Source organism: Hypomesus nipponensis, chromosome 10, assembly GCF_054491055.1.
Source record: "Hypomesus nipponensis isolate SF chromosome 10, ASM5449105v1, whole genome shotgun sequence".
In the NCBI taxonomy this organism is placed as follows: domain Eukaryota; kingdom Metazoa; phylum Chordata; class Actinopteri; order Osmeriformes; family Osmeridae; genus Hypomesus; species Hypomesus nipponensis.
Window position 1 is genome coordinate 4,307,034 of NC_140370.1, and position 24,031 is coordinate 4,331,064.

General features: G+C 50.8%; 1 protein-coding gene across 1 annotated transcript; it reads left to right on the forward strand.

The window, feature by feature from the left end:
* The first annotated feature begins 343 nt into the window (after positions 1–343).
* On the forward strand, positions 344–24,023 carry spidr (scaffold protein involved in DNA repair). The gene is made up of 20 exons (XM_084707176.1): positions 344–517; positions 701–856; positions 1,055–1,115; positions 1,296–1,502; positions 2,096–2,229; positions 4,973–5,205; positions 5,807–5,901; positions 8,300–8,522; positions 12,011–12,221; positions 12,411–12,643; positions 17,896–18,060; positions 19,830–19,917; positions 20,198–20,338; positions 20,567–20,626; positions 21,155–21,353; positions 21,560–21,751; positions 22,804–22,897; positions 22,997–23,108; positions 23,403–23,456; positions 23,669–24,023. The coding sequence occupies exons 1-20, from the start codon at positions 500–502 to the stop codon at positions 23,852–23,854; spliced, it is 2,862 nt and encodes a 953-aa protein (XP_084563302.1). The 5' UTR covers positions 344–499; the 3' UTR covers positions 23,855–24,023.
* The last annotated feature ends 8 nt before the right edge of the window (positions 24,024–24,031 follow it).

The following is a 24,031-nucleotide window of genomic DNA, read 5'->3' on the forward strand; positions in this document are numbered from 1 at the left end:
ATGTCTTGCATAGCTGTGTACTGTTACATGTACCAATACTAAAATATACTGATTCTGCTCACCCCGTGTGAGCAAAATATCTAGTTTTTCAGCCTTACTTATTGAACCCAAAAGGTCTTTATTATTTGTATTTGATTGTAATTACTATTTAGTTATTTATTTATTTATTTATTTATTTAGCGTGTCAATGTTATTGTAGTTTTTTTATGTGTATTTTACAACATATTTTGGTAAAGGAAGTTAACTTTTCACATTGAAAGAAAGCTGAAGTATCGTCACCTTTATTTTGAAAAGGTTTGACGCACTCAACCGGAAATTAACAGTATCAGTGATGCTGACGTCAGCTGCCTCAACGCGCCACCGCTTGAGCTGAAGTTCTTGCAGGCTTTCCTGTTTTGTTAGCAAGTTAAGATACAAAGGTGTAGTTAAAAAAATATCCTAGCACATTACTCAGTGCTATACACATGTGCTGTCTTATTATTGTATTTAGTGCGCTACCATGGCTTTTGTTGGAAAGGTATGGTTTTAGCTTTTATGTTTATGTACGATCAACCTCGCTACAGTAGCTATCTTTTTATAACGTTGTGCCGGGCTGGGTCAAGCCAATGCCATGTCTATCCAGCCCAATGTACCTAAGTAATCAGCCTTCACCAATCTCTGTAAATTACACATCTATTATACATTGTCAATTATTTTTCAGCGTAAAAGATACTCCAAGGACACAAAGTTAATCTTTTTACCGAAAGATATAAATGGAAGTAAGAGAGTGGGAAGAGAGACGTCCACCTCGGCTAGTTCTGTCTCCAAGTCCTGGGAGAAATGCGGAGACAGCTTTTTGGACACTCCAGTTATAAAGGTCAATAAATATTACTTGCAATTAACTGCACATTGAGTCTAATGGTGTGTAAGGCTCAGCCTACTATTGTTGCTATTCATCATTCTTCACCAATTTACTTGTTAAACCCCCTTAATTCACATCTCCCGTGCATCCTTTTGTCAGTTTGACTGTTCAAGACAAAATGACTTTACTAACTGCATTATCTTTGTATACTAGAATCTTTGGTCGTCTGGAAAGAAGTCAGCTGTGAGACAGTTGGCTACGCAGTCCAGCCGTGGTAAACAGTTGTGGAAATGCTGATAATTCCAGCGGTTCCTATCCATATTCATTTAGCCGAATGTATTTAATGCTGATAAAGCTATCTTTGAAGCACATCCACACATTCAAATACTCTTCTCTCCACTGACAGTGACAGTGAGACATTAGAGAATGACACAGACTACTCTTGTGTGTCCAGTGCTGCCCGGCACAGCCGTGTGTGACGAGGAGCCGGTGCACATTGCATGGAGCTCCAGTGAAAGTGAGCAGTCAGACAGTGAAGCCCAGCAGCCAACCCCCAGCCTGGGGAGGAGGGAGCCCTGTCTCTGTCCTCAGAGACCAGCCGGGACAACAGCCCCCATCCAGTCCTACAGCAGAGCGCTACGCATGCTCAACACTGGGGCAGGTAAATACCTACAGCTAGTGCACTGCCACTGTCTTCACTGTGGGGTCAACCTAGACTAGGATTTGTCAGCGAGAGGTTTCCTCTGTGGGTGAAATTGTCTCTAGTTGGCATGATTAGGTAGCCTGGCTGCCAGCCCAACTTAGCCTCGCCCACAGCTCCTGTTCGGACCAATCAAATTGTCAAGGTGGGCTTTATACGATGATGGACAGTTGATCAACAGTAACGTAATCAACCACGTCACCAAAGAGCGCTTGGGTTGAATTTGTTTTCAACAAACAACATACTACGTTGTTCTGATTGGTTGTAGGTATATCCAATTGAGCAAAGAGGCATTTTTTGTACGAGTTCGGTTGAAACGCGCCCCATACTCACAGCCCGGCGGAGCGGTTTCAGACTCATATTCTGACTAGAATTATGAGTGTGACAACGTCAGCAGTATGACAACATCAGGCTACTGATTAGGTTCAAGGCTCGTTTGATTAGGCTGTGAATGACTTCTGGGTAGTCTGCGTGTTGGCATTCTATCAGCTAACGCTAATAACTGTTATTGATCAAGGGAGCAAACATGACTAGTTTAAACCAATCCTTTTTAGATGACCTCCCTACCATAAACTGGGACAGTGAGCCAAGTGAATCCGGAGACGAAGAGAAAGTAGAGGGAGAGATTTCTGACTGCGCGTCGGGCTCCTGTGATGAACACCCCGAAGAAACCTCGAACCCCACGGCCGTGAGTAGCTCTTTGGTCGCAGTCAAACATCCCCGTGTCAACGCCAAACGTCGTTTCACCTTTTGACCCAAAAGACCCAACAGACTGCCTCGTCCTCCAGTATGCACACAGTGTTACATTCGAGGACACTAGGTTGTGCTGTGTACCACAAATTCCCTTGTGTTGTTTCTTTGCATTAAGCCTGTCAGAGCTGTCCATACTGTTGACACGGTGTTTCCTATCCTTCTGCTTCCAGCTTGAGTGTATTAGCAGGGTCAAGCTCCATGTCCTTCAGGCCTCAGCGGGGCCACTCGGTGCTGGACAATACCTGACCGCCTCGCTTAGTGGTCTTATCTGTGCACCACTGTGCTGGGGCTGGCTGTTATTCTAGCTTTACATGACGTACCACTAGGTGGAGTATTGAACCTATTGAGTATGTTCTCACAGCTGGAGACGGGCCTGATTTGAAGTCACACACGGTGTAAAGTGCATGTCCATGAACACAGTGCAGGACCTGAGCCCAGGTCTTGTTCCATCGGCGCCGGTGAGAAAGTTGAGGGGAAGAGATGTGGTGTGCTGCTGTCTGATGTAGAGAGATGGAAGCCTGCACTACTAACCAGTAACCCGCCCCACCAAAAGCATGTTTGAACGCGCCCCACTTCTTGTCAACGTTCTTATTTGGTTGTTGTACCTAGCTGTGCTTAACCGGCCTCATGTCTTGTCGGTGTTCCATGGGAAGCCTACAGGGACAAGGAAAGGAGGCTGCGTGGGTTATGCGGTGCAGTGAAGGCGCTCGCGTGATATGACTTGACAGGGGTTGTGGAGCAGTGTTTGTCGAAGGCTGGCTCAGGCACGGGGAGAATGTGTTCAAGGAGTGGTGTTTCTACCTCTATTGTTTGTAAAGTGTAAAGTTCCCCGTTTGCTGTGGGTTGACAGAAGGGGGGCCCCCGCCATAGAGTATATACTGTACAGTGCTGCTTCAGCCCGCTGCCACAACACTCAGCTGGTCAGTTAGCACACGCATTGTTTACATCTGAAAAACCACGGAGAGTTTCTCTCGGGAAGGGGAGATTTGAACTCTGAACTTGGAAGACGCTAAAACGCGACTTCGCTGCTGCCAAAAGAGCCTTGTTGAGAGTGCACTATCTCGCTCATGCGGTAGATGAAGTATTGGAGTCAGGGTTTCTGGTGTGATAACATGGGCCTCAATCTTCGAGCGCTCAGGGGAAAGCGACTGCAGAGTGAGAAAGGAAGCGTCAAGTTGATAGGCATCAGGCCCCAAGACCCTGCTACTTCCTCCTGTCACACTTTCATGTGGCGCTATCAGCCGAGCGAGGGTCGGAGGGGATTCAAATTCCCCCAACTGGAGGTTTGGGGTTTGTGGCCCCTCGTAGGAGAAGTCTGTCACGTGTGAAAGCGCAAATGTGCTTAGAATCTTTGTGTTTCATTTTTTTTATTGCTGTGAGAACATCAGTGGCCTATATGACAAATACTATTTTGGTCTAGTTAATCGTTTATGCTATCTACTATGTTCTGATCATGCATTTTGAGAAAGTCTGATTGCTTGTTATTATGTATGCAGCAACACGAGGACACTTTTTTTTCACGAGTTTACGCGATCATTGCAATTACGTACGCCTAATTGAAACCCTTGATTGCAGATGTTTTATTTTGAGCGGTTTCCACTCGAGTCAGCGGCTCGTCTTCATTCCATGACGGCTCATTTCGATCTGCGGATTGTCAAGGATAAGTGGGCAGTTTTTGATTCCCCCCCCCCGAAAAAGCAACAAAAAGAAAATAACGCAAACTTGTAACTTCCTGCCGACACCAACTCAAACTGGATCAAACAGGATATTGTGTGGAGGATCTCTACCGCGGGCCGAGAGTAATGACTTCAGATAAAGCAGTAGTGTACACGAGCTGACTCACTCCACCCAGTCATGTCAGAGCTCTTGGTTATTGTAAGAGGTGGAGCGTTGGGGACTGGGTGTTTCATGGCTGGGAAGGACACTCTCTGTTTCCCGGACAGCGCTCGGTCCACCTCCGAGAGGCACAACGCAGGCAACCAAAAGGGTTCATAACTTGAGCCACATCTGGGCCTGCAGGGGCTATAAACAGACATTTACTACCGTTTGTCCAGCGAAAGGTTTCTAAGCGGAGCAGACTCGGTGATGCCAGAAAACTGTGTACTTACAATGCTTTCAGTGCCGGGGCGAACACATTTTTGAGCATAGGCCAGGAACATAGCGTTCCTCTCTCTGTAGCTAGTTGGAGTGTGACGTCGACTGGCATTCTGCCCAGGAAGGTCAAGTTGATTCAAATAAGAGAGCGCGTAGGCTGACGGCCTGGTATGCTCGTCTTGTCTGCACATGACAGTCCCCCAAAAAAAAGCACAAAACCTGTCTCTCCGTTGGATTTTTCCATGGGAACTGGTGTCCTCAGGTGTTCTCTGAGGAGACGGAAGCCTATAAGAAGTAGTGTTGGTGCATCTTGTTCTTTTGTATCCCTAACTTTAATATTGTCGAGCGACAATGATAAAGCTGATGAGTCACGTTTGTTACTATAAAATGATCTATTTATATAACATATTTGAATATTACTATTTGTTTTGTTTAACGTGTGACACACTTAAAGTAGAAAGAGTGGTTGAATGGCTCTAAAATGGAAAGCCCATGTAAGCAAACCAAGTTACAATGTGCTCCTGTCCATCACCGCGTGTGAGTGTGTAAGTGTTCCTGTGTGTGTGTGTGTGTGTCGCACACAGGTGACAGACACTGAGATCTCAGACTACGCCTCGGAGGGCGAGAGCACAGCGGCCCCCGGCAGGACCCGCGGCCCGTCCCGGGGCCCCGAGCTCCCAACGGGCCAGGCCAGTGAGAGGTCAGCCAGTGACTGGGTCAGGGCAGCTCAGGCCATGCTGCAGACGCCTCTGAAACAGGGCCCCACGCACGCCAAGACCCCGGAAGACTCCAGCAAGAAGAGAGGGAAGTTCCTGAGGTGAACACCACTTTACGTTTACATGTAGTCATTTAGCAGACGCTCTTATCCAGAGCGACTTACAGTAAGTACAGGGACATTGTCCCCGAGGCAAGTAGGGTGAAGTGCCTTGCCCAAGGACACAACGTCATTTGGCACGGACGAGAATCGGACTTACAACCTTCTGATTAATAGCCCGACTCCCTAACCGCTCAGCCATCTGATTTGTCTGATTTGTCACACTTTAAGTGTGTTACAGAAACAAAGCGTGTCATCTATGTCAGTACACGAGTATGGTGAGGGGACTTTGTGGGAGAGAAGGTTGGGGGAGGAGGTGGGGGGGGGGGGAGAGGCGCTGGTAGCGAGAGGATGCTGCTGATTGCTTCACCTCCCTCTCGTCTGCTGGTTCGGAGGGAGTGATGTTTCCACGGCAGTTTTGCTGATCAAAAGGGCACCTGGGAGCATCACGTGGGCGCTAAATGTCACCCCCGTCGCTGCGAAAGACCCTCAGATCAGAGCCAGACCTCCGCAGTGCGCCTGCAGGCTCCGTCGCCTCGCCGCCACGTGCAGAGCCGTCCACTCGGCGTGTTTGACCCCCCCCGGCATGTTTGTCTGTCCCCAGTGGAGGTCTGGCCGAGAGGCTTAACCGACTACAGTGCAGACAGAGGTCTGCCATCAGCTTCTGGAGACACCAGTCCATCTCCACAGGAACAGCAGGTAACACACACAGTCCATCTCCACAGGAACAACAGGTAACACACACAGTCCATCTCCACAGGAACAACAGGTAACACACACACACAGTCCATCTCCACAGGACAACAGGTAACACACACACACACACAGTCCATCTCCACAGGAACAACAGGTAACACACACACACAGTCCATCTCCACAGGACAACAGGTAACACACACAGTCCATCTCCACAGGACAACAGGTAACACACACACACAGTCCATCTCCACAGGACAACAGGTAACACACACAGTCCATCTCCACAGGAACAACAGGTAACACACACACACAGTCCATCTCCACAGGAACAACAGGTAACACACACACACACACAGTCCATCTCCACAGGAACAACAGGTAACACACACACACACACAGTCCATCTCCACAGGACAACAGGTAACACACACACACACACACAGTCCATCTCCACAGGAACAACAGGTAACACACACACACAGTCCATCTCCACAGGAACAACAGGTAACACACACACACACAGTCCATCTCCACAGGAACAACAGGTAACACACACACACACACACAGTCCATCTCCACAGGAACAACAGGTAACACACACACACACAGTCCATCTCCACAGGAACAACAGGTAACACACACACACACAGTCCATCTCCACAGGAACAACAGGTAACACACACACACAGTCCATCTCCACAGGAACAACAGGTAACACACACACACACACACAGTACACGCCACTCTCTCTCTACACATCACAAGTCCCCACGTACAGCAGCCGCTTTCTGTTCAGATGAGACGACAGGCTCGTCACTCTAAGATGAGGCCAGATTTGATTTGTCGCTCAGATCTGTGGTTGGGGAGTCAGAGGGCGCCTCAAGGAAATGCTCGTTGGTCGGCGTGGCAGTGAACTCAGGGCAGTAAGTAGGTGACAGGAAGTCGCGTGCTCGCTCGCTCGTTTTCGTCTTTTCCTTTCCACGCTACGCCAGCAGCACGTGGCGGGTGTACATGGGGTCTGGGCGATTAGGCGGAAGCGCGCTTTTGCAAGAGATGGCGGTTGATTGTGGAAACAAAGTCAGAGCAGTCGCGTAGTTCCTCCTGCTGTCTAGGGTCAGCGGATGCGTCAGTCACACTCGGGTACAGCGAGGTTCGTTCTTATCAGGATGATAACCGGCCTGTTTTTTATTTATTTGAGGTCATGGTTGGTGGCTTTGTGGGGGCCCCTCTACGTTCAGTAAAAGTTTTTTTTAATTTATTGAACGTAGACACTCCCCAGATTAATTTTCTGATGATTTTCTATTTACAAATGGAGCTTTTGGTCCCGTTCCGCCGCATAAACGTTGGAGCGGCTGCTAAACAGCCCGTCCTTCAGTAATGCGAGAGACGACATTGTTGATAAACACAGCGCCAAGACACGTGGTTTTGTTGACGATGCTCCGCTCTCCCCATAATCTTCTCATTCACATAAACATGTTATGGATAACTCTATTGCACAACTGGTGAGAGCCATCGTAAAACACCTGTTCATCCTGCCCGCGGCGGGAGTGTTTACCCATGTTATTTGATCTCACAGTCTTGTCCTCTTCAGTCAGTCGAGTTATTGTTTTTACGGTGAGAATGTCCTGTTGAGCACTGCACAAAAGGCCTTGGCCGTGTTTGCCCCGATTCGTTAAGAAGCTCATAACGCTAAGAGCTTCTTAGAAGCTTTCTAAGAGCGCCCTAGAACACTCTTAGAACGCTCCTAAGAAGCTCTTAAGAAGCTCTTAGCGTTAAGAGCTTTTAATGAATCGGGGAAACGCGGCCCTCATCTGTTCAATAACTTCAGGATTTTTATTGCAGTATTACTTAACTTTTCCCTCAGGGAAAGCAACGGATAAAAAACACACATTCAGGCAGAAACGTGTTTAAACAGTTCCCATCAGTGTACACGTGAGGTGACAGACACCCTTAAGCCATTAGCAATTGTCACATACTCGCTCAGAGGGCTACATTGTTTGAACTCAATTTCATAGGTATTGCAATGATTCATATGTCATAGCCTATAGCCAGCTATACACTCATTGGTATTCAGCCAAGTCACTGGCTGCTTATCCAAACTTGAATTGACACTGTCAGTCACTGACACTGTCAGTCACTGTTAAAGATCTGGAACACTACAGTTAACTGATAGGTAACCTTCATGTTGCATCAAGGTACATAGTGATAGACAGTTAACCCTAAGTTATCCAAGTCCCTCAATTGGCCACACACACACACACAGTCTCACACACACACACACACTGGCTCACACACACACACACTGGCTCACACACACACACACACACACTGGCTCACACACACACACACACAGTCTCACACACACACACATGCTGGCTGTTGTTCCTGTTTCCTTCAGTGGACAGGCCTGGTGTGCTGCCGTTGGAGGTGCTGTGTGTCCGTGAGGAGAGCAGCATGCAGCTGGCCCTGTGTGAGCTCCAGCATCAAGAAGCCCTGCCTGGCCAGCAGCCCCAGGACCCCCCCTCCACCTCCCCAGGCCAGCTCCTGGTGCTCTTCAGCAGGGAAACGGCCGCCCAGCTGGTGCCTGCGCCTGGAGATGTCGTCCACGTCTACCCACCGTGGTGAGAGAGGGGGTCCGCATGGCGCACACAGGACGGTTAGGCAGCTAACTTTCTGATCAGGTTGAGAGATGGATGTTTGCCTCTTTTGTTTGTCTCTTTGTCTGTTTTGTTCATCTACCCCGCCCAGAGCCCAAAGGAGTTCCCCACATAGAGCCCAAAGGACTTCTATGCTTTCTTTGATTATAAACCCAGTCCCATTATCAGTCATTCTCAGTCCTAGGTCCAGTCCCACTACCAGTCATTCTCAGTCCTAGGTCCAGTCCCACTACCAGTCATTCTCAGTCCTAGGTCCAGTCCCATTACCAGTCATTCTCAGTCCTAAGTCCAGTCCCATTACCAGTCATTGTCAGTCCTAGGTCCAGTCCCACTACCAGTCATTCTCAGTCCTAGGTCCAGTCCCATTATCAGTCATTCTCAGTCCCTAGGTCCAGTCCCATTACCAGTCATTCTCAGTCCTAGGTCCAGTCCCACTACCAGTCATTCTCAGTCCTAGGTCCAGTCCCATTATCAGTCATTCTCAGTCCCTAGGTCCAGTCCCATTACCAGTCATTCTCAGTCCTAGGTCCAGTCCCATTACCAGTCATTCTCAGTCCTAGGTCCAGTCCCATTACCAGTCATTGTCAGTCCTAGGTCCAGTCCCAGTCCCATTACCAGTCATTCTCAGTCCTAGGTCCAGTCCCATTACCAGTCATTGTCAGTCCTAGGTCCAGTCCCATTACCAGTCATTCTAAGTCCTAGGTCCAGTCCCATTACCAGTCATTCTCAGTCCTAGGTCCAGTCCCAGTCCCGTTACCAGTCATTGTCAGTCCTAGGTCCAGTCCCAGTCCCATTACCAGTCATTGTCAGTCCTAGGTCCAGTCCCAGTCCCATTACCAGTCATTCTCAGTCCTAGGTCCAGTCCCAGTCCCATTACCAGTCATTGTCAGTCCTAGGTCCAGTCCCATTACCAGTCATTGTCAGTCCTAGGTCCAGTCCCAGTCCCATTACCAGTCATTGTCAGTCCTAGGTCCAGTCCCAGTCCCATTACCAGTCATTCTCAGTCCTAGGTCCAGTCCCATTACCAGTCATTGTCAGTCCTAGGTCCAGTCCCAGTCGCAGCCTACTACCAGTCAGCCCCAGCTCCAGAGTCTTTGTGAGACCCAGTCGACCCTGTCCCAGTGCCAGCTGCTGCACATGCTAGGCAGAGGGGCGTGCGTTGAGGTTGTTGTGGAGGGGAGTGGGAGTTAGCCGTGTCTGACTCCAGCTGTGTGTGTGAGGGGGGGGGGGGGTACATTGGAATATCCAGGCTGGCGGAAGGACAGGGGCCTGCTCAGCCTGCTGACGTCACCAGCTGCTCCTGGGAATGCTCCACATTCCTCTTCCTGGCAGTAGTTAGGTCATTTCCAGCAAACCGGGAAAGAACACACTGGGATTATTTTTTGGAGCATTTGGGAACAGAGTGGAAGAAGCCAGGAGACAGGATTGAAAACACATGCTGCTCTGTGCTCTGTTTCAGCACTGGAGCAGCTATTCTCACTGTGTGTGTATGTTAGTTTTTTTTACCACAGCTAGCGTAGTAGAGTGGTCCCCTGCAGTTTTCAAAGTACCCCTTTTGCATAAGTCGTCAAGTTTAGTTTTTTTTCAATGAATTTCAACCACATATACTTGACAGCCACTTTTGTTAGTTTTCCTTGAAGTTTATGAACTATGTAAATAGTACATGTATGGTCTCAAATGTATGGTCAACTTTTTTCAAATGGACCTCACTTTAAACTTCCTTAAACACTTTAAACACTAACAAGTGAACTTAAGTGGAAAAACCTGGAATCCAGCATATAAGGTGGAGGAGGTCTGGTCAAATTCCACTTGTTATCAGTTTCCTGTGTGACACGTGAACTCTTGCCTCCCCCATATTCCTGGGCTGAGTGGGCTGGCCCCTCCCTCTGGCTGAGTGGGCTGGCCCCTCCCTCTGGCTGAGTGGGCGGGCCCTCCCTCTGGCTGAGTGGGCTGTGGCCTCGGCGGAAATACCTGCCTGAGCCCTGACTCACTCCCGCTCTGACGACAGCACCCGGCCAGGCCACTCCTTCACCCAGCCACCTGATGACAGCTGCCCTCGGGCACCTGAACACCCCCGCATCACACTTCCTGTCAGCAGGGCTGTACTGTACCTGTCCTGTACACACACACACACACACCGTACTACGTGTACCACACGACTTCCTGTGTGATGACCCACCTAGATAACAGCCCAGAAACCGAATCATAATTGTTTTGTTTTCTTAAGTCTCTGATTCAGTCTTGACAGTTGTTATCGACTGAATAGTAAGTGTGGAGGAGAAGGAGGGGGGCGTATTTTACCGAAAGGAACATATGTCATCTTGACATCACGCTGAGAATTGCGTCTGTTCTGACTGTACCGTACAAATGTGCAGTATAATGTTGGAAACCACGCTAGTTTACCCTGACATTCCAAAATTTGGAGGCATGCAGTGACAAGTAGAAGCACCAAAGCCCCAGTCCTCAGATTGCTACCATAGTCATCTTCTGATAACGTCTGTCATAAAGGGACAGATTCTCAGTATTGGGGAGAAGGCTGTCTCGTAGTTGTCTAGATCAAACCGTCTGAAGTCAGCCAGGTATGTTACCACTCAGGTGTGCAAACACATCCTCGAAAAGGTCTTTACCGATTTGTGAAGAAATGGTTTGCTGTGGTTTTTTCCCCTCTCAGTTTGGATGGGATCCAAATCAAATGTATTTGTATAGCCCTTTTTACACGCAAACATGTCACGGAGGAATCACATACGCCCATAGAACTGCCCCTCAACCAACCTAAACCCTCAAGGACAACCTGAACCCTCAGGGATCCAGGTGTTTTTTATTTTCAGTTTGGCGTGTGACACCAAAGCTTGATTATCACTGGTAAATGGAGACCTTTTTACCATTTTAACATTAATGTTCCTTTGTTTTTTCCAGCAATAATTATAGTTTTGGCGTCGTTGGTTAGAAAATGTTGGCAGCCAACCACCAGTCGCTAAGGTGACTGAGAGGGATGGCGTTGAGAAAACTCTCCCTCAGACTCTGTTCCTTCTCTGAGAACCCTGCATAGGAATCCACTCAAGCGGAACATGTACTTTTTTTTCTATGTCGCGAGCGATCCGTTGTCAGTTTTCCACTCAGCGTGGGGGCTAGTGGTGCCGGTCCCTGGGGGGTACGCAGCGACGAGAAAACGGGGAGGAAAGGAGGAGGTAGCTTATCTACACGCTGACATTCAACCATGGTCTCCAACCCTCCTACAACCCCTCCAACACCACACAACCTTTTCCACACAGCAGTGTTCGAAAACCGGTATCAGGAACAGCTTCCGCTGAATACTCAGTTTGCGTTGACTTGTTTTCCATGACCATATTACTGTGGTTCCATATGGTTAAATATATGCACCCCCCCCCCCCTCTCTTTGATTACAATTCAACAAAACTGCTCTGACCTCTTCTCTGTTTTTCTCTCCGCAGGCAAAGCCTGGTTATGGAGGGTGAAAACAGGACTGCCATTCTCAACACCCATTTCAGCCAGAAGGTCGTGTCTGAGTCCAGACAGGCCAGACAGAGCGTCCCCAGAGCCGTGCTCCCTGTGGAGAGGCTCTGCCCCTACTCTCTGACCAGGTCCTTCTGTCTGCTGGACATGAACCGGGCCGCCCACCAGGGAGAGACTCCCGCCACTCAGGTCCACTTCCCTCCCAGGAACAAACACACACTTTACATTTACACTCAGTAAATGTGGACGGGAATCGAACCAACAACCTTCATTCACCTTCATTCACAACCTTGATTCATAGCCCACCTGACACTTGATACAGCGCTGGTTGTCAAGGGCCACAGACTAACACAGACACCACGTCTTTCCCCCCCCCAGGTGGCTGCCCCCCAGTCTGGCAGCTCCCGGCGGGGGCTCAGCGTGGGCTGTGACTCCCTCCTGGAGGCCATCGAGGGCCTGGGCCAGGCTGGCTCAGTGGGCCAGGAGGTGGAGGTGGTGGTCCAGAGGGTCTACCTCAGCCCCCTTCAGGAGCGCTTCCCGGCGGCCGTACTCAGGCCCAAAGCCCCCTGCAGACCCCCCTCACACCCTGCCATGCCCAGCGCCACATGCAGGTATGCGCACCACACCACCCTCACCCTCTCTCACTCCTGACTCACTTTGAGTTTAGTTCAGCTTATTACCGAATGACCTTCTGTCTATCTAGTCATGGCAGGGGAAATAACATGGCTGTCCACTTCTCGCTAGACACACCGTATCTCATCCAGTGGCTGTATCAGAAACCCTATGCTCCGCCTCCCCATGGCTCATTGGTCATCTGCCACTCCTTGGTGGCACAGAGTGTCCTAGTTTCCAGCTATTGTTAGCAGAACAGGCTCCACCTAGCTCTCTCCCTGCATCCAGCCAGATGGCATTGCTTGACAAAGGACACAAACACGTCTAATTGAATCCAGGCGCGCTGTGAGTGATGCAGGCCAGTTGTGTGGAAAGGCAGAGTCATGTTGTGTTGGTTAGCTCCGAGGAGGGTCCTAGCACAGCAGGCCAGGTCCAGGTGCATGCCCCATGCCCTGGAGGGAGGCAGGTCTGGGTGTGTGCCCCATGCCCTGGAGGGAGGCAGGTCTGGGTGTGTGCCCCATGCCCTGGAGGGAGGCAGGTCTGGGTGCGTGCCCCATGCCCTGGAGGGAGGCAGGTCCAGGTGTGTGCCCCATGCCCTGGAGGGTGGCAGGTCTGGGTGCGTGCCCCATGCCCTGGAGGGAGGCAGGTCCAGGTGTGTGCCCCATGCCCTGGAGGGAGGCAGGTCCAGGTGTATGCCCCATGCCCTGGAGGGTGGCAGGTCCAGGTGTGTGCCCCATGCCCTGGAGGGAGGCAGGTCTGGGTGTGTGCCCCATGCCCTGGAGGGAGGCAGGTCCAGGTGTGTGCCCCATGCCCTGGAGGGTGGCAGGTCCAGGTGTGTGCCCCATGCCCTGGAGGGAGGCAGGTCTGGGTGTGTGCCCCATACCCTGGAGGGAGGCAGGTCTGGGTGTGTGCCCAATGCCCTGGAGGGAGGCAGGTCTGGGTGCGTGCCCCATGCCCTGGAGGGAGGCAGGTCCAGGTGTGTGCCCCATGCCCTGGAGGGTGGCAGGTCTGGGTGCGTGCCCCATGCCCTGGAGGGAGGCAGGTCCAGGTGTGTGCCCCATGCCCTGGAGGGAGGCAGGTCTGGGTGTGTGCCCCATGCCCTGGAGGGAGGCAGGTCTGGGTGTGTGCCCCATGCCCTGGAGGGAGGCAGGTCTGGGTGTGTGCCCCATGCCCTGGAGGGAGGCAGGTCTGGGTGTGTGCCCCGTGCCCTGGAGGGTGGCTCAGGCATCGCAAGCCTCTCAAAGTACCAGCGTTTCCAACCTCAGGTGCTTGTCCCCTGGGGACATGTCTGGGGTTTAGGCTAGCATCATATGGTTCTTTTCTACCTCACAAGCTAATATAGAAATGAATCAAATGGATTTCTATCCATCTTCTGACAAAAACCTTTATCGACAAAGAAAAATGTATTGAAAATAGAATTCTGAAATATCTTATTTGCATACTACTACTATTTGCATATTACTATTACATTAACAATAACGAAGTCATGTTTGGAACTTGGGCCAGCAATTCTTGCTTGCAGTGACTTCCTTAAGTGTATGATCCATCAACATAATCCAATTAGCATCAGTGTTGACATGTAGCTGCCCCCATCCTTCTCACTCCCTTCAAGATGATACTAACCACACTTTGCATCTCAATGTGCCTGTGACAAGCCACCTGCGGAGCAGGATGACCTGCTCTGGGACAGGGTGGACTGCTAGTTGACTAATCAAGCAGTTGAAACAGCGTTTGCATGATCAGACCGGAGGTGCAAAGAGGTTGACCAAGGTGAAAGGTTCCAAAAGGGTGACTCCTACCACGTCATCGGAGGCCTTTTGTGTCCCACGATAGAATCACGTCATGAAGGAATGGGGGGAAAAAAAGACATAAGAAATCAGAATACCAATGTTGTTTGCTGGAACAAAGGGTGGAGGGAGTGGTCTGGTTCGCGGTCCGTTACATCCACACGTGAGCCCCGCGTGCCTGACCTCAATCTGCCTGGGCCTGCTCTAAGTGTTATTATTGTCTTTAGCTGAGTAATGGGATTGTGGGGGGGGGGTTGTGATCGGGAGCAGCGACAAGGACCGTGCTGGTCAGCTGACAGGAGGACCAGACCGGGTGAGCGACGGGCGGTAACCCGACGCCCCTCTCCTGCCACGCGGCCCTCCGCTGGTAAACAAACGCCTCCCTCAGACGAGAAACACTGGTCTCTCCCTTTCCCTCCCTTCACACAACCAGATCCAACAGGTTTAGGGGATGGTCAGGAAGTAACCGCAACCACCGCCGGTGGTTAGATCGGGTGTCTTGGCCAAGCCCCCGCATAGGCCTCTTTAGATGAGAAACCATTCATAAAAACAATGCCACGTTGTCGTCGGATTAATCCGGCCATTTGAATCTCACGGCTATTTCCATTCCATACATTTAAACAGAATGTAACTGCATTCTGTCATGGTGTGGGTGTTCTCCTTGTTGTGTTTTTTATGCTACTATTCTTCCTGTGAAAACCTTCCTAACTTGTTGATCGCCCGGAGGCCGTGAGAGCCTCGCCCGCTGTGTTGTGCTAGTGGTCTAACTGGCCAGCCCTCCAGCCTCCTTTAGTCTCCAGTGTGTGCCTCTAATATAGCACAAACTGGATCGCTGGGAACAATCCTGTTCCCAATCTCTTCCTCCCTTCAAGGCTCAATCACTTTTCTCGTTGTTGAAATCACAGACCGCTCTCTCCAAGAGGAGAGACCAATAAAAGACATTTGTGCTCCAAAGAAAGCCGAGGAGTTCCAGTAAATTCTAAGATTGAATAAACAAGAAGATGAACTGTGTGTGGGGCGAGAGGCGGGCTGTTTTCCTGCTGCAGAGGGAACATGGTGTGCTTCAGGGATCCTGTTACAACTGTGTTGATCACTCTCCGCCCTGTGATTGGTGGACGGCACCGAGGAAGGAATCCCACCCACATGCCCCCCCCTGCCAATGAGGCCTCTCGGCTCTTTCTGTGGGGCCAGGCCGGGAGTGTGCGTGTGCATGCGCGCACACACGCCTGGGTGTCTATGGGCGAGCGGGCGTGCGTGTGTTTGGACAAGCTCGACAGATCGCAATTCCAGGAAGCTCCTCCGAGTTGCTGAGAATATTCCAGTGATTGCTCTCCAAAACAAATTCCTCCAATCAGCCCGTGACTCGAGCCGACCAACGACAGCGGGGCTTAGGGGGTGAGGGCAGCGCCGGGAGGAAGTGCCGGGGAGGCTAAGACGAGGGTGGGGGCGGGGGGCTGAGGCCGAAGGCTTGTTTGTGTCTTTGGTGTCGCCCAGAGAAGCCCCTCGCCCACCGTCTCCTCTGTCCTTCTGTCCCTCTCACTATGTGCCTTTCCTATGGCCGTTCACGTTGGAACAAGCTCCGCTGGTCTCGGGGAGAGAGCCAGAGGTTCCTCTCTGCACTCCTCTGTCAGGCCTGAGCATGTGAGTGCTTAGTCACTGCTAAGCGTCCCACAGAACACAGTCACAATCTCCGACCTCACCACTGCAGCACAAAGACACAGTTGGCCGTAACAGGAGAGTCGCAAGCATGTGTCCAACTATATTTAGCTGTTGTCACAGTAAACAATGTAACATTACCCTCTTAGTCTGCATGGAGTCGTTTGTTTATAAATACACATTACTTGCTACTTTCTTGTGTAACCCTGGATAATTCCCTGTTAGTCAGTAGCTCGTGCTGTGAGGTGTCTATGCCAAGCCTAGCTGTGTCTGTAGGCTCCTGATTGACGGGAGTTGGTTATGTTTATGGCTTTAAAGTTCAGAGGGGGGCGGTCCCTTGATCAATGGGCTGCCATGGAGGCCTCCTTCAAGGTTTGCCTTTGGTGTCATCTTAGGAACACTTCTGTGAGCTTGTCTCCTGTAAATAACTTTTTTTATTTGGTTGTTTATCAAGCGATTGTTGATTGTCGACTGGTTTTTACCTGAGGACAAGCTATAAACAATGTATTTATTTACTCCCATGGGAAAAAAAAAAAGAAGAAAAAGTTAAGTGGTCCAGTGTGAGATATTTTCGAATGCCTTGAAATACCCTGGGTCAGACTCGTGTTTACCAACACAAGCTGTTTATCGGCTCTGTCAGGTGGTCGGGGGAGCGAAAAAGCAGACAGCTTTCTAGTGTCTGCGATTCATGCACGTGCGCAGCTCGCCTTGAACCTTCTTGTGGGTGTCACTATCCTCCTCCCCCCCCCCTCCTTCTTCCCCTCCTTCTGCCCTCAGTGAGCTGCAGAGAGCACTTCCCCCCTGCTCCCTCCCCGATTCGGAGAAGCGGGGCATATGAACTTGGCAAAGGCACCTGAGCACAGTACAAAGGCTGTGTCCAGACTTGAAGGGCTGTGCAGACAGGCAGCTCCTGTTCCTCCTGCTCCTCCTCCTCCTGCTCCTCCTCCTCCTCCTCCTGCTCCTCCTCCTGCTCCTCCTCCTCCTGCTCCTCCTCCTCCTGCTCCTCCTCCTCCTGCTCCTCCTCCTCCTGCTCCTCCTCCTCCTCCTCCTCCTGCTCCTCCTGCTCCTGTTCCTCCTGCTCCTCCTCCTCCTGCTCCTCCTGCTCCTGCTCCTCCTGCTCCTCCTCCTCCTGCTCCTCCTCCTGCTCCTCCTCCTCCTGCTCCTCCTCCTCCTGCTCCTCCTCCTGCTCCTCCTCCTCCTGCTCCTCCTCCTCCTGCTCCTCCTCCTCCTGCTCCTCCTCCTGCTCCTCCTCCTCCTGCTCCTCCTCCTCCTGTTCCTCCTGCTCCTCCTCCTCCTGCTCCTCCTGCTCCTGCTCCTCCTGCTGCTCCTCCTCCTGCTCCTCCTCCTCCTGCTCCTCCTCCTGCTCCTCCTCCTCCTGCTCCTCCTCCTCCTGCTCCTCCTGCTCCTCCTGCTCCTCCTCCTCCTGCTCCTCCTCCTGCTCCTCCTCCTCCTGCTCCTCCTCTTCCTGCTCCTCCTCCTCCTGTTCCTCCTCCTCCTGTTCCTCCTGCTCCTCCTCATGCTCGGCTGCTGAGAGCGGCAGAGCTTGGCACAGAGCAGTATACCGCCGCTCACTAGGTCAAAGGCTCACCCTTCCAAGAATCTCCCAAAGCTGCCAGCAACCAGAAACACTTCAATCTGTCAACACAGGCCTTTCATAGAACCAGGCTTTTTACTCATACTGCAACAACAAGAAAAAAACTTTGTCATTGTGTTTATTTGATATGAAAAGGAAATATGCCTTTTTTGAAATGGGTTCCGGTTTACTATGAACTGTGTGTGAATGTGTGTGTTCCTGTGTCGTGTCCCAGGCTGTGCGTGCTGGTCCAGGACAGCTACGGCATGTTCAGCGTGGTGCAGCTGCAGACCCAGGCCCGGCGGGACCCCCCGGACGTCCAGCTGTACAGCAGGAGGTGGCAGGGCCGAGCCTGCCTGCTGACACATGTCAAAGTGGTGCAGCGGGTCACTCGAGAGAGGTGAGAGAGACTTTCCACCCCCCCCCCTCCAGCCCCCCGCAGCTCTGAGTTAGCATGGAAACACCTCCAACCTCGGCCGCGAGGCCTAGAGTCCTGTGAAACGCCAGAGCCGTCTACTCGTGCTCCCCTCCGCCAGTCACCCAGCCCGAAACGTGTTGGGCCCAACTCAAACGAAACGCCGCGACCCGAAGCGACCCCCTGGAGCGCAGGCCGTTCCCAATCTGCTGGGGCCAGGCCCAGTATAACAGGTGTGACGGTTGTCCACGTGCTGACCACTGCCAGTGATTTTCCACTGGCTTCTGAAAGGCTGGTCTGCCAAAGCGGCACCGGCGTATTTTATGACGGCGAACGAGAACGGGATGTTTGGGAAATCAAAGCTGCCGCGTGGCCCCGCCGGTGTCGACATGGAAAGCGATATGGAGACGTGGGGAGGGGGGGGGGGGGGGATCATTACGAAGGGGACATGGCCAGGAGTCGTCCTGTCCTGGCGGGGACACCCTGGGAGGTACGTCTCGTAGCATTTCTGTCACCTTACAGCCTCCCATCACCCCCCCCCCCACCCCCCCCCCCCCTTCCCCCTCCATGAAACACTGCGTACTGAGATGGAATGCTCTCTCTCTCTCTGTCTGCACACCACGAAAATTGAGTATTTCACTTTCGGGGGGGGGGGGGGGGGTGAACGCTACGTTCAGACGTTTCCTCCGACTGGGGGGTTATGGTGAGGTGAGGTAACTTCTGCCCAGACCTGCGGCCCGGCAGACCGGCCGGAGCAGCAGAGCCGGTTCTCTGACACACTAGCCCTGTGATTAGGAGCAGGTCTGACAGGCTGACAGGTTCCTGAAGACACACCTAGCACACCCACTCACACGCCCGCACCACACAGAGCAGAGCACATGAACCGAGCCAACAGTTCAGTTAGGATTACCATGATATTTTAGATACTGTGTATATATTTGTGATACATGTCTCTTTTTTTAATGTAATATTTAATATATATATGATGTGATTGGCGATCCTTGCGTCTCTGTCTTCACACCAAGGATTAGATCAACTGAAGTTCCATCCAGCACGTAGCTCTCTCTATCTGTACCACAATCTCATCCAGATTACAGGCTCTTGGGCGCGTGGGTGTGGCCGTGAACAAAATATACGTGTGCAGATCTTGTTGGTTTGGGGATGTGCAAAAATGTCTATGAGATAAGATTGCAGTTCGAAGCGATCTATGTACAGTAGTAGGTTGTATGCTTTACAACACCTCAAGGCAGAGTTCGAATTATGGGGGGGGGGGGGGGGGGGGGGGGAGGTTTCACCCCCCTAATTAAGACTTGGACCCCCCCAAAAGAGGTAAAAACAACCGGTCGGGGGGGCGATACATTTATATATCATTCTTACCTGTAATCGTAAATATTACTTTGCGCCCTGGAGAAGAAGTTGCCCCTCCCCGATTGTCATTGTATAATTCACACTCTGCCTCAAAGTGTATGAATGATGTTTGGTAATGGAGCCAAAGAGGCCTCGAAGAATGTGTGTGTGTGTGTGTGTGTGTGTGTGTCTCAACCGCCTCAGGATGGTTTCTGTTGATCCTAAAACCCCTCTTGTCTCAACAGATTTGTGATTGAATGGAGATGAGAAAGAGAGCGAAACCACTCTGAAACCTGTGGTTCTCGAATCCCTCACCTATCTCTCTGCCTCTCTCTCTTTTTCTCCCTCTCTCTTTGTATCTTTCTCTCTATCTCCCCCCCCCCCTCTCTCTATTTCCCCCAATCAAGGTGCCCCAGACTATTCAACCTAATAGACAGTATGTGGCCCCCAGTGGTGCCCATCAAAGTGCATGGAAGCACACACAGACCTGAGAAAGTAGGTGTCTGCTTTTAAAATACCACAGTGCAACATTCTAGCGCTTTCCACTTTGCTTTTGACCTGGGGATTCCTCTTCCTTGGAAGAGGTGACTCAATGAGTGTATCGTTACAGGACAGGGTTCTCCATCAGATATTACAATATGAAACTAATTGCAAAGTGTATTTGCCTACTTCATCTTTACAAAAAGCAGGTATTTGAGAACAACTGGGTTAGCTCGATTGTAGGTTACATGGTTGCTGTAGCGGCTAGTCAATGGCGATGTGTGTGTGGTTACAGGGTTGCAGGTCCGTGGGTCCAGCCCCCAGCTTCTGTTACCTGCTGTCAGGCCAGGAAGGCTCCGTGGAGCCCATTGAGGGCCAGGCTGGGTCCCCTCTGTACTGCACCCCCGCAAGACACACCCTCAGACACATCCTCCAGGTAAGGGGGGGGGGGGGGGGGGGTTACACAAAGTCACGTTTTGATTTTCATTCCATCCACCCTTTCTCTTTTTCTTTCACTCCTGGTCTCTCTCTTGGTCTCTCTCTTGCACACGCAAGAGCTTTTAATCCTTCCGATTAGAGATTGTTTGGAGCCTCTTTGTGCTTCTCTAACTCCCATCTAAATCCCAGTGGGTTTTCTTATGTATCTTTTTTGGGGGGGTTCCAGAACGAGCATGAAGGCCTCCGCGTCAGCTTCGCCGCCACCGTCGTGTACAAGAGGACCCAGGTAGTCACCTGACCACACGCTGGGGAGGGGGGGGAGCGGGGTGACTGATAGAGAGAACAGGGTGACTGATAAGGCCGGCTGATCAGGGATCAGAGCACAGGGCGTCCTCCGACACGATCAATGAAACCTTTACACTTTGACCTTGCTGAGATAAGAGCTCAGAACAAAGCTCTGGACTTTGACACGCACGCACACACACACACTTACACACACACTCTTACACACACACACACACACACTTACACACACACTCTTACACACACACACACACACACACACACACACTCTTACACACACACACACACTCTTACACACACACACAGTTCCTTTTTCCTTCTGTTCCTCTGCCTCTCACGTCACTGTTGATGATACGCGCTACTTCAATGATCATTCGTTAATCAGTGTTTGTGACATGATCAAACATTTGACCCCCCACACCCGCACACACACCCTCCCCCCACCCCACATTCCCCCCACACACACACACCCCTACCCCACACACACACGCTCACTCTCTGCGGTCCCCAGAACGCTGACGCGGGCCGGGCCGAGGCCTGGCTGGCGGTGACTGACCCCAGCCTGCAGGGCGACGCCCCGGGCGGTGGAGGCAGACGGACGCTCGCTCTGTGCCTGAGGCCCTCCTGCCTGCTGGCCCCTCCCGTGGCCCAGGCTCTGCTCGCCCCTGGAGCGTGCCGCCTGTCCGTCAGCGACGCGGTCCTGGAGAATGGTACGGAGCCCCTCGATGCTGTGGCGCTGTTCCACCTCGCGACAGGTTGCCCAGGGTTCGGGGTGTCATGCGAGCTTCAATCATTGTATCATTCCTTGTGTATACATAGCTGTGTGTCCTTGTGTATAGGCGGTTTTGACCTTTATCGTTTCCCAAAGGAGATGAATTAAGTACCTGTATGCTTTGTGATCTCTCTCGACGCCCAGGTGTCATTCTGTGTGTGGAACAGTCGGTGGTGCAGCTGCAGAGCCCTGTGGAGGCCGCGTGCCACGCAGACGACTCCGAAAGTTCCCTGCTCCCGACACGGGCCCGCGAGCAGGCCTGCTCCCTGCCACGGCCCATAAGGCTGGACCCCCTGGGCCCTGAAACCACAGCCAACTCTCTCTGCAGCCTGTCTGGTCAGTACGTGCTGTCTGCCCCTCGCCTCGCCCCGCTGGTCTGTCCGGTTGTTGTTGGTCTGCCTTGAACACAACCGCGTTTGTATTTGTATGGTTTTGGGGATCTGCGGCTCTGCCAGTTTGTTCTTATTGCTCGGCAAGAGGTTCTGCAGGGGCAGTGTTTTCTGTCGTGAGTCACTGGGTCTCAGGTCATCCTTTGGACTCCAGACACCCTTCCAGAGAACTTTAGTATTCTTTTTATTGGATTCAAAGTAAATCATTAACGGATGGAAATTTGGAGGACCTCAGTGGTGTCAATGCTTAGGCATTTGTCAGACAGTCCGATAGCAATACAATCTGTTTACCCGTGTAATTTTGTGTTGGATTTATCTAGTCTACTCTGCTGTGGGATATTCATGACCAGGCCAAATATGAAATACTAATATAATAGACCTAAGTGGATTCTCAGTCAAACAGTAGCCAAATGTACTCACCCTTAATCTGTTACATTGCTGTCATGTTCTGTTCACTATCTTGACTGTGTTACAGTATGCAGATCTTGTGTTGCTGCAAAGGGCAACGGTCTTGCTGTTGCAAGCCTTGGGGTTCATGACCAATCGACCCCACATGTTTGAGCAGCTGTTACAATGATATGACAAACTAAAATGACTATTTACACTCTGTGAGCTGGGAGCCCTAGCAGCTTGCATGTGTGAAATAAAAGACCGGAAGACAGAGTCTTTTATCACTTAGAAGTTTTTTTTTTTTTTTTTTTTTTTTATCTAACAGAAGGTGCTGTGTTTATGAAGCTGTCTTTGGTCGTGAGGAGAACGGTCCGTTTAGCAGAGGGAGTTAACACTTGCTATCTTTGTCACCACTGATAAACATGTACCGAGGTCCAGTCTAATATAGCCCATGTTGTACTGATACGGAATGTGTCTTAACATGTATCAATCTCGTTTCCTCTTTTTTCAATTTAAGCAGCTATGCATTTAATGCCTTGTGGCACCCATTTCAACTTTACCTACTGTGTTTTTTTTTATTTAGTCTTTATTTCTGTTTGTTTTGGAAAGGCGTAATAGTTGGTGTGGATGAGAACACAGCCTACTCCTGGCCTGTATGCAGCAGTTGTCTAAGTGACCGTTTGGAAGTTGCTCCGAATAAAACGTACGTGTACAGACCACCCTCAGTTACCAATTTGCTTGTAAATAAGGATAAAGTCATGTCATCTGCAATCAAAAATCACCTGTGCTTGTCATTCTCCAGTCAAGCCTTCCATTGCTCGTCCTGTGATTCGACAGTGGACCAGCCAACCATTAAGATGCAACTTGAAGCATTCATAAGTTCTTCAATAAGTGACTGCACTGTGAAAATTAAGGTGAGATGCATCTCTGATTGTTAGTGTCCTAATGACTCAGCTTTGAACGCACCCCAATAATGTGCTGATTGCAAATTACTTGAAAAATCAGGAACCTGATTTTGTAATTGCAGTCAGGCTCAGTTCAGTAGACATGATGGTTCAACCAAGCCATTGTAAGCATAAGCAGCAGGTGTGTGGTTTAGATAGGTCATCCATGCTGGGCTCAGATAGACAGTACTACTAGTGGTGTTCTGCAGGGGTTTGTCATCACCCAGGTGGTTACTATTTCTCTCTATTGCTTTTCTTTTTTAGCTACACCAATCCACTATTGTGAGCCTCCTATACTCTGCAAAAAGTGACACTGAGGTGAGCTGACAAGCAAACTGTGTCAACTATGCACCTTACATTACACTGTAGTAAACATGCATTCAATGCACACCTTAGCCATATTATTTTGCCAGTGCTATTGGTTGCTAGATAATAATGTCCCAGAAGGCTCTTGATACACCCATGTACTGGCCCAGAATAACAACCAGGTATTTTTCATGCTCAGGTAGTGACCCTCCCATGTGCTTCAGTTCCCAGGTTACGAGGTTGAGAATGTTCTAGGGAAGGAGGTGGGGCCCCTCACTGCCTACGTCCGTGTCGTCACCAGGAAACCTTCCCTGTGGATTGGTCTAGAAGAAATCTGCCTCGCTGAGATTGGCAGCATGATGGGGCCCAGTGAAATAAATCTGTGGCCTCAGCCTGACACTGAGAGTTAGTCACTGCAGGCCTCATTTACAGCCCCAAGCTCAGTGAAAAAGCTTGGCTGCCCTGTTTCTACAAGTTGAAAGTTCATGCATCAATCTAGCTATGTGCTCAACTGAGGTGACTAGCAGGATATGCCCCTCTTGGTGTAAATACATGTTCAAGTCTTGTGTTTGTTGGAAATCAGTGTC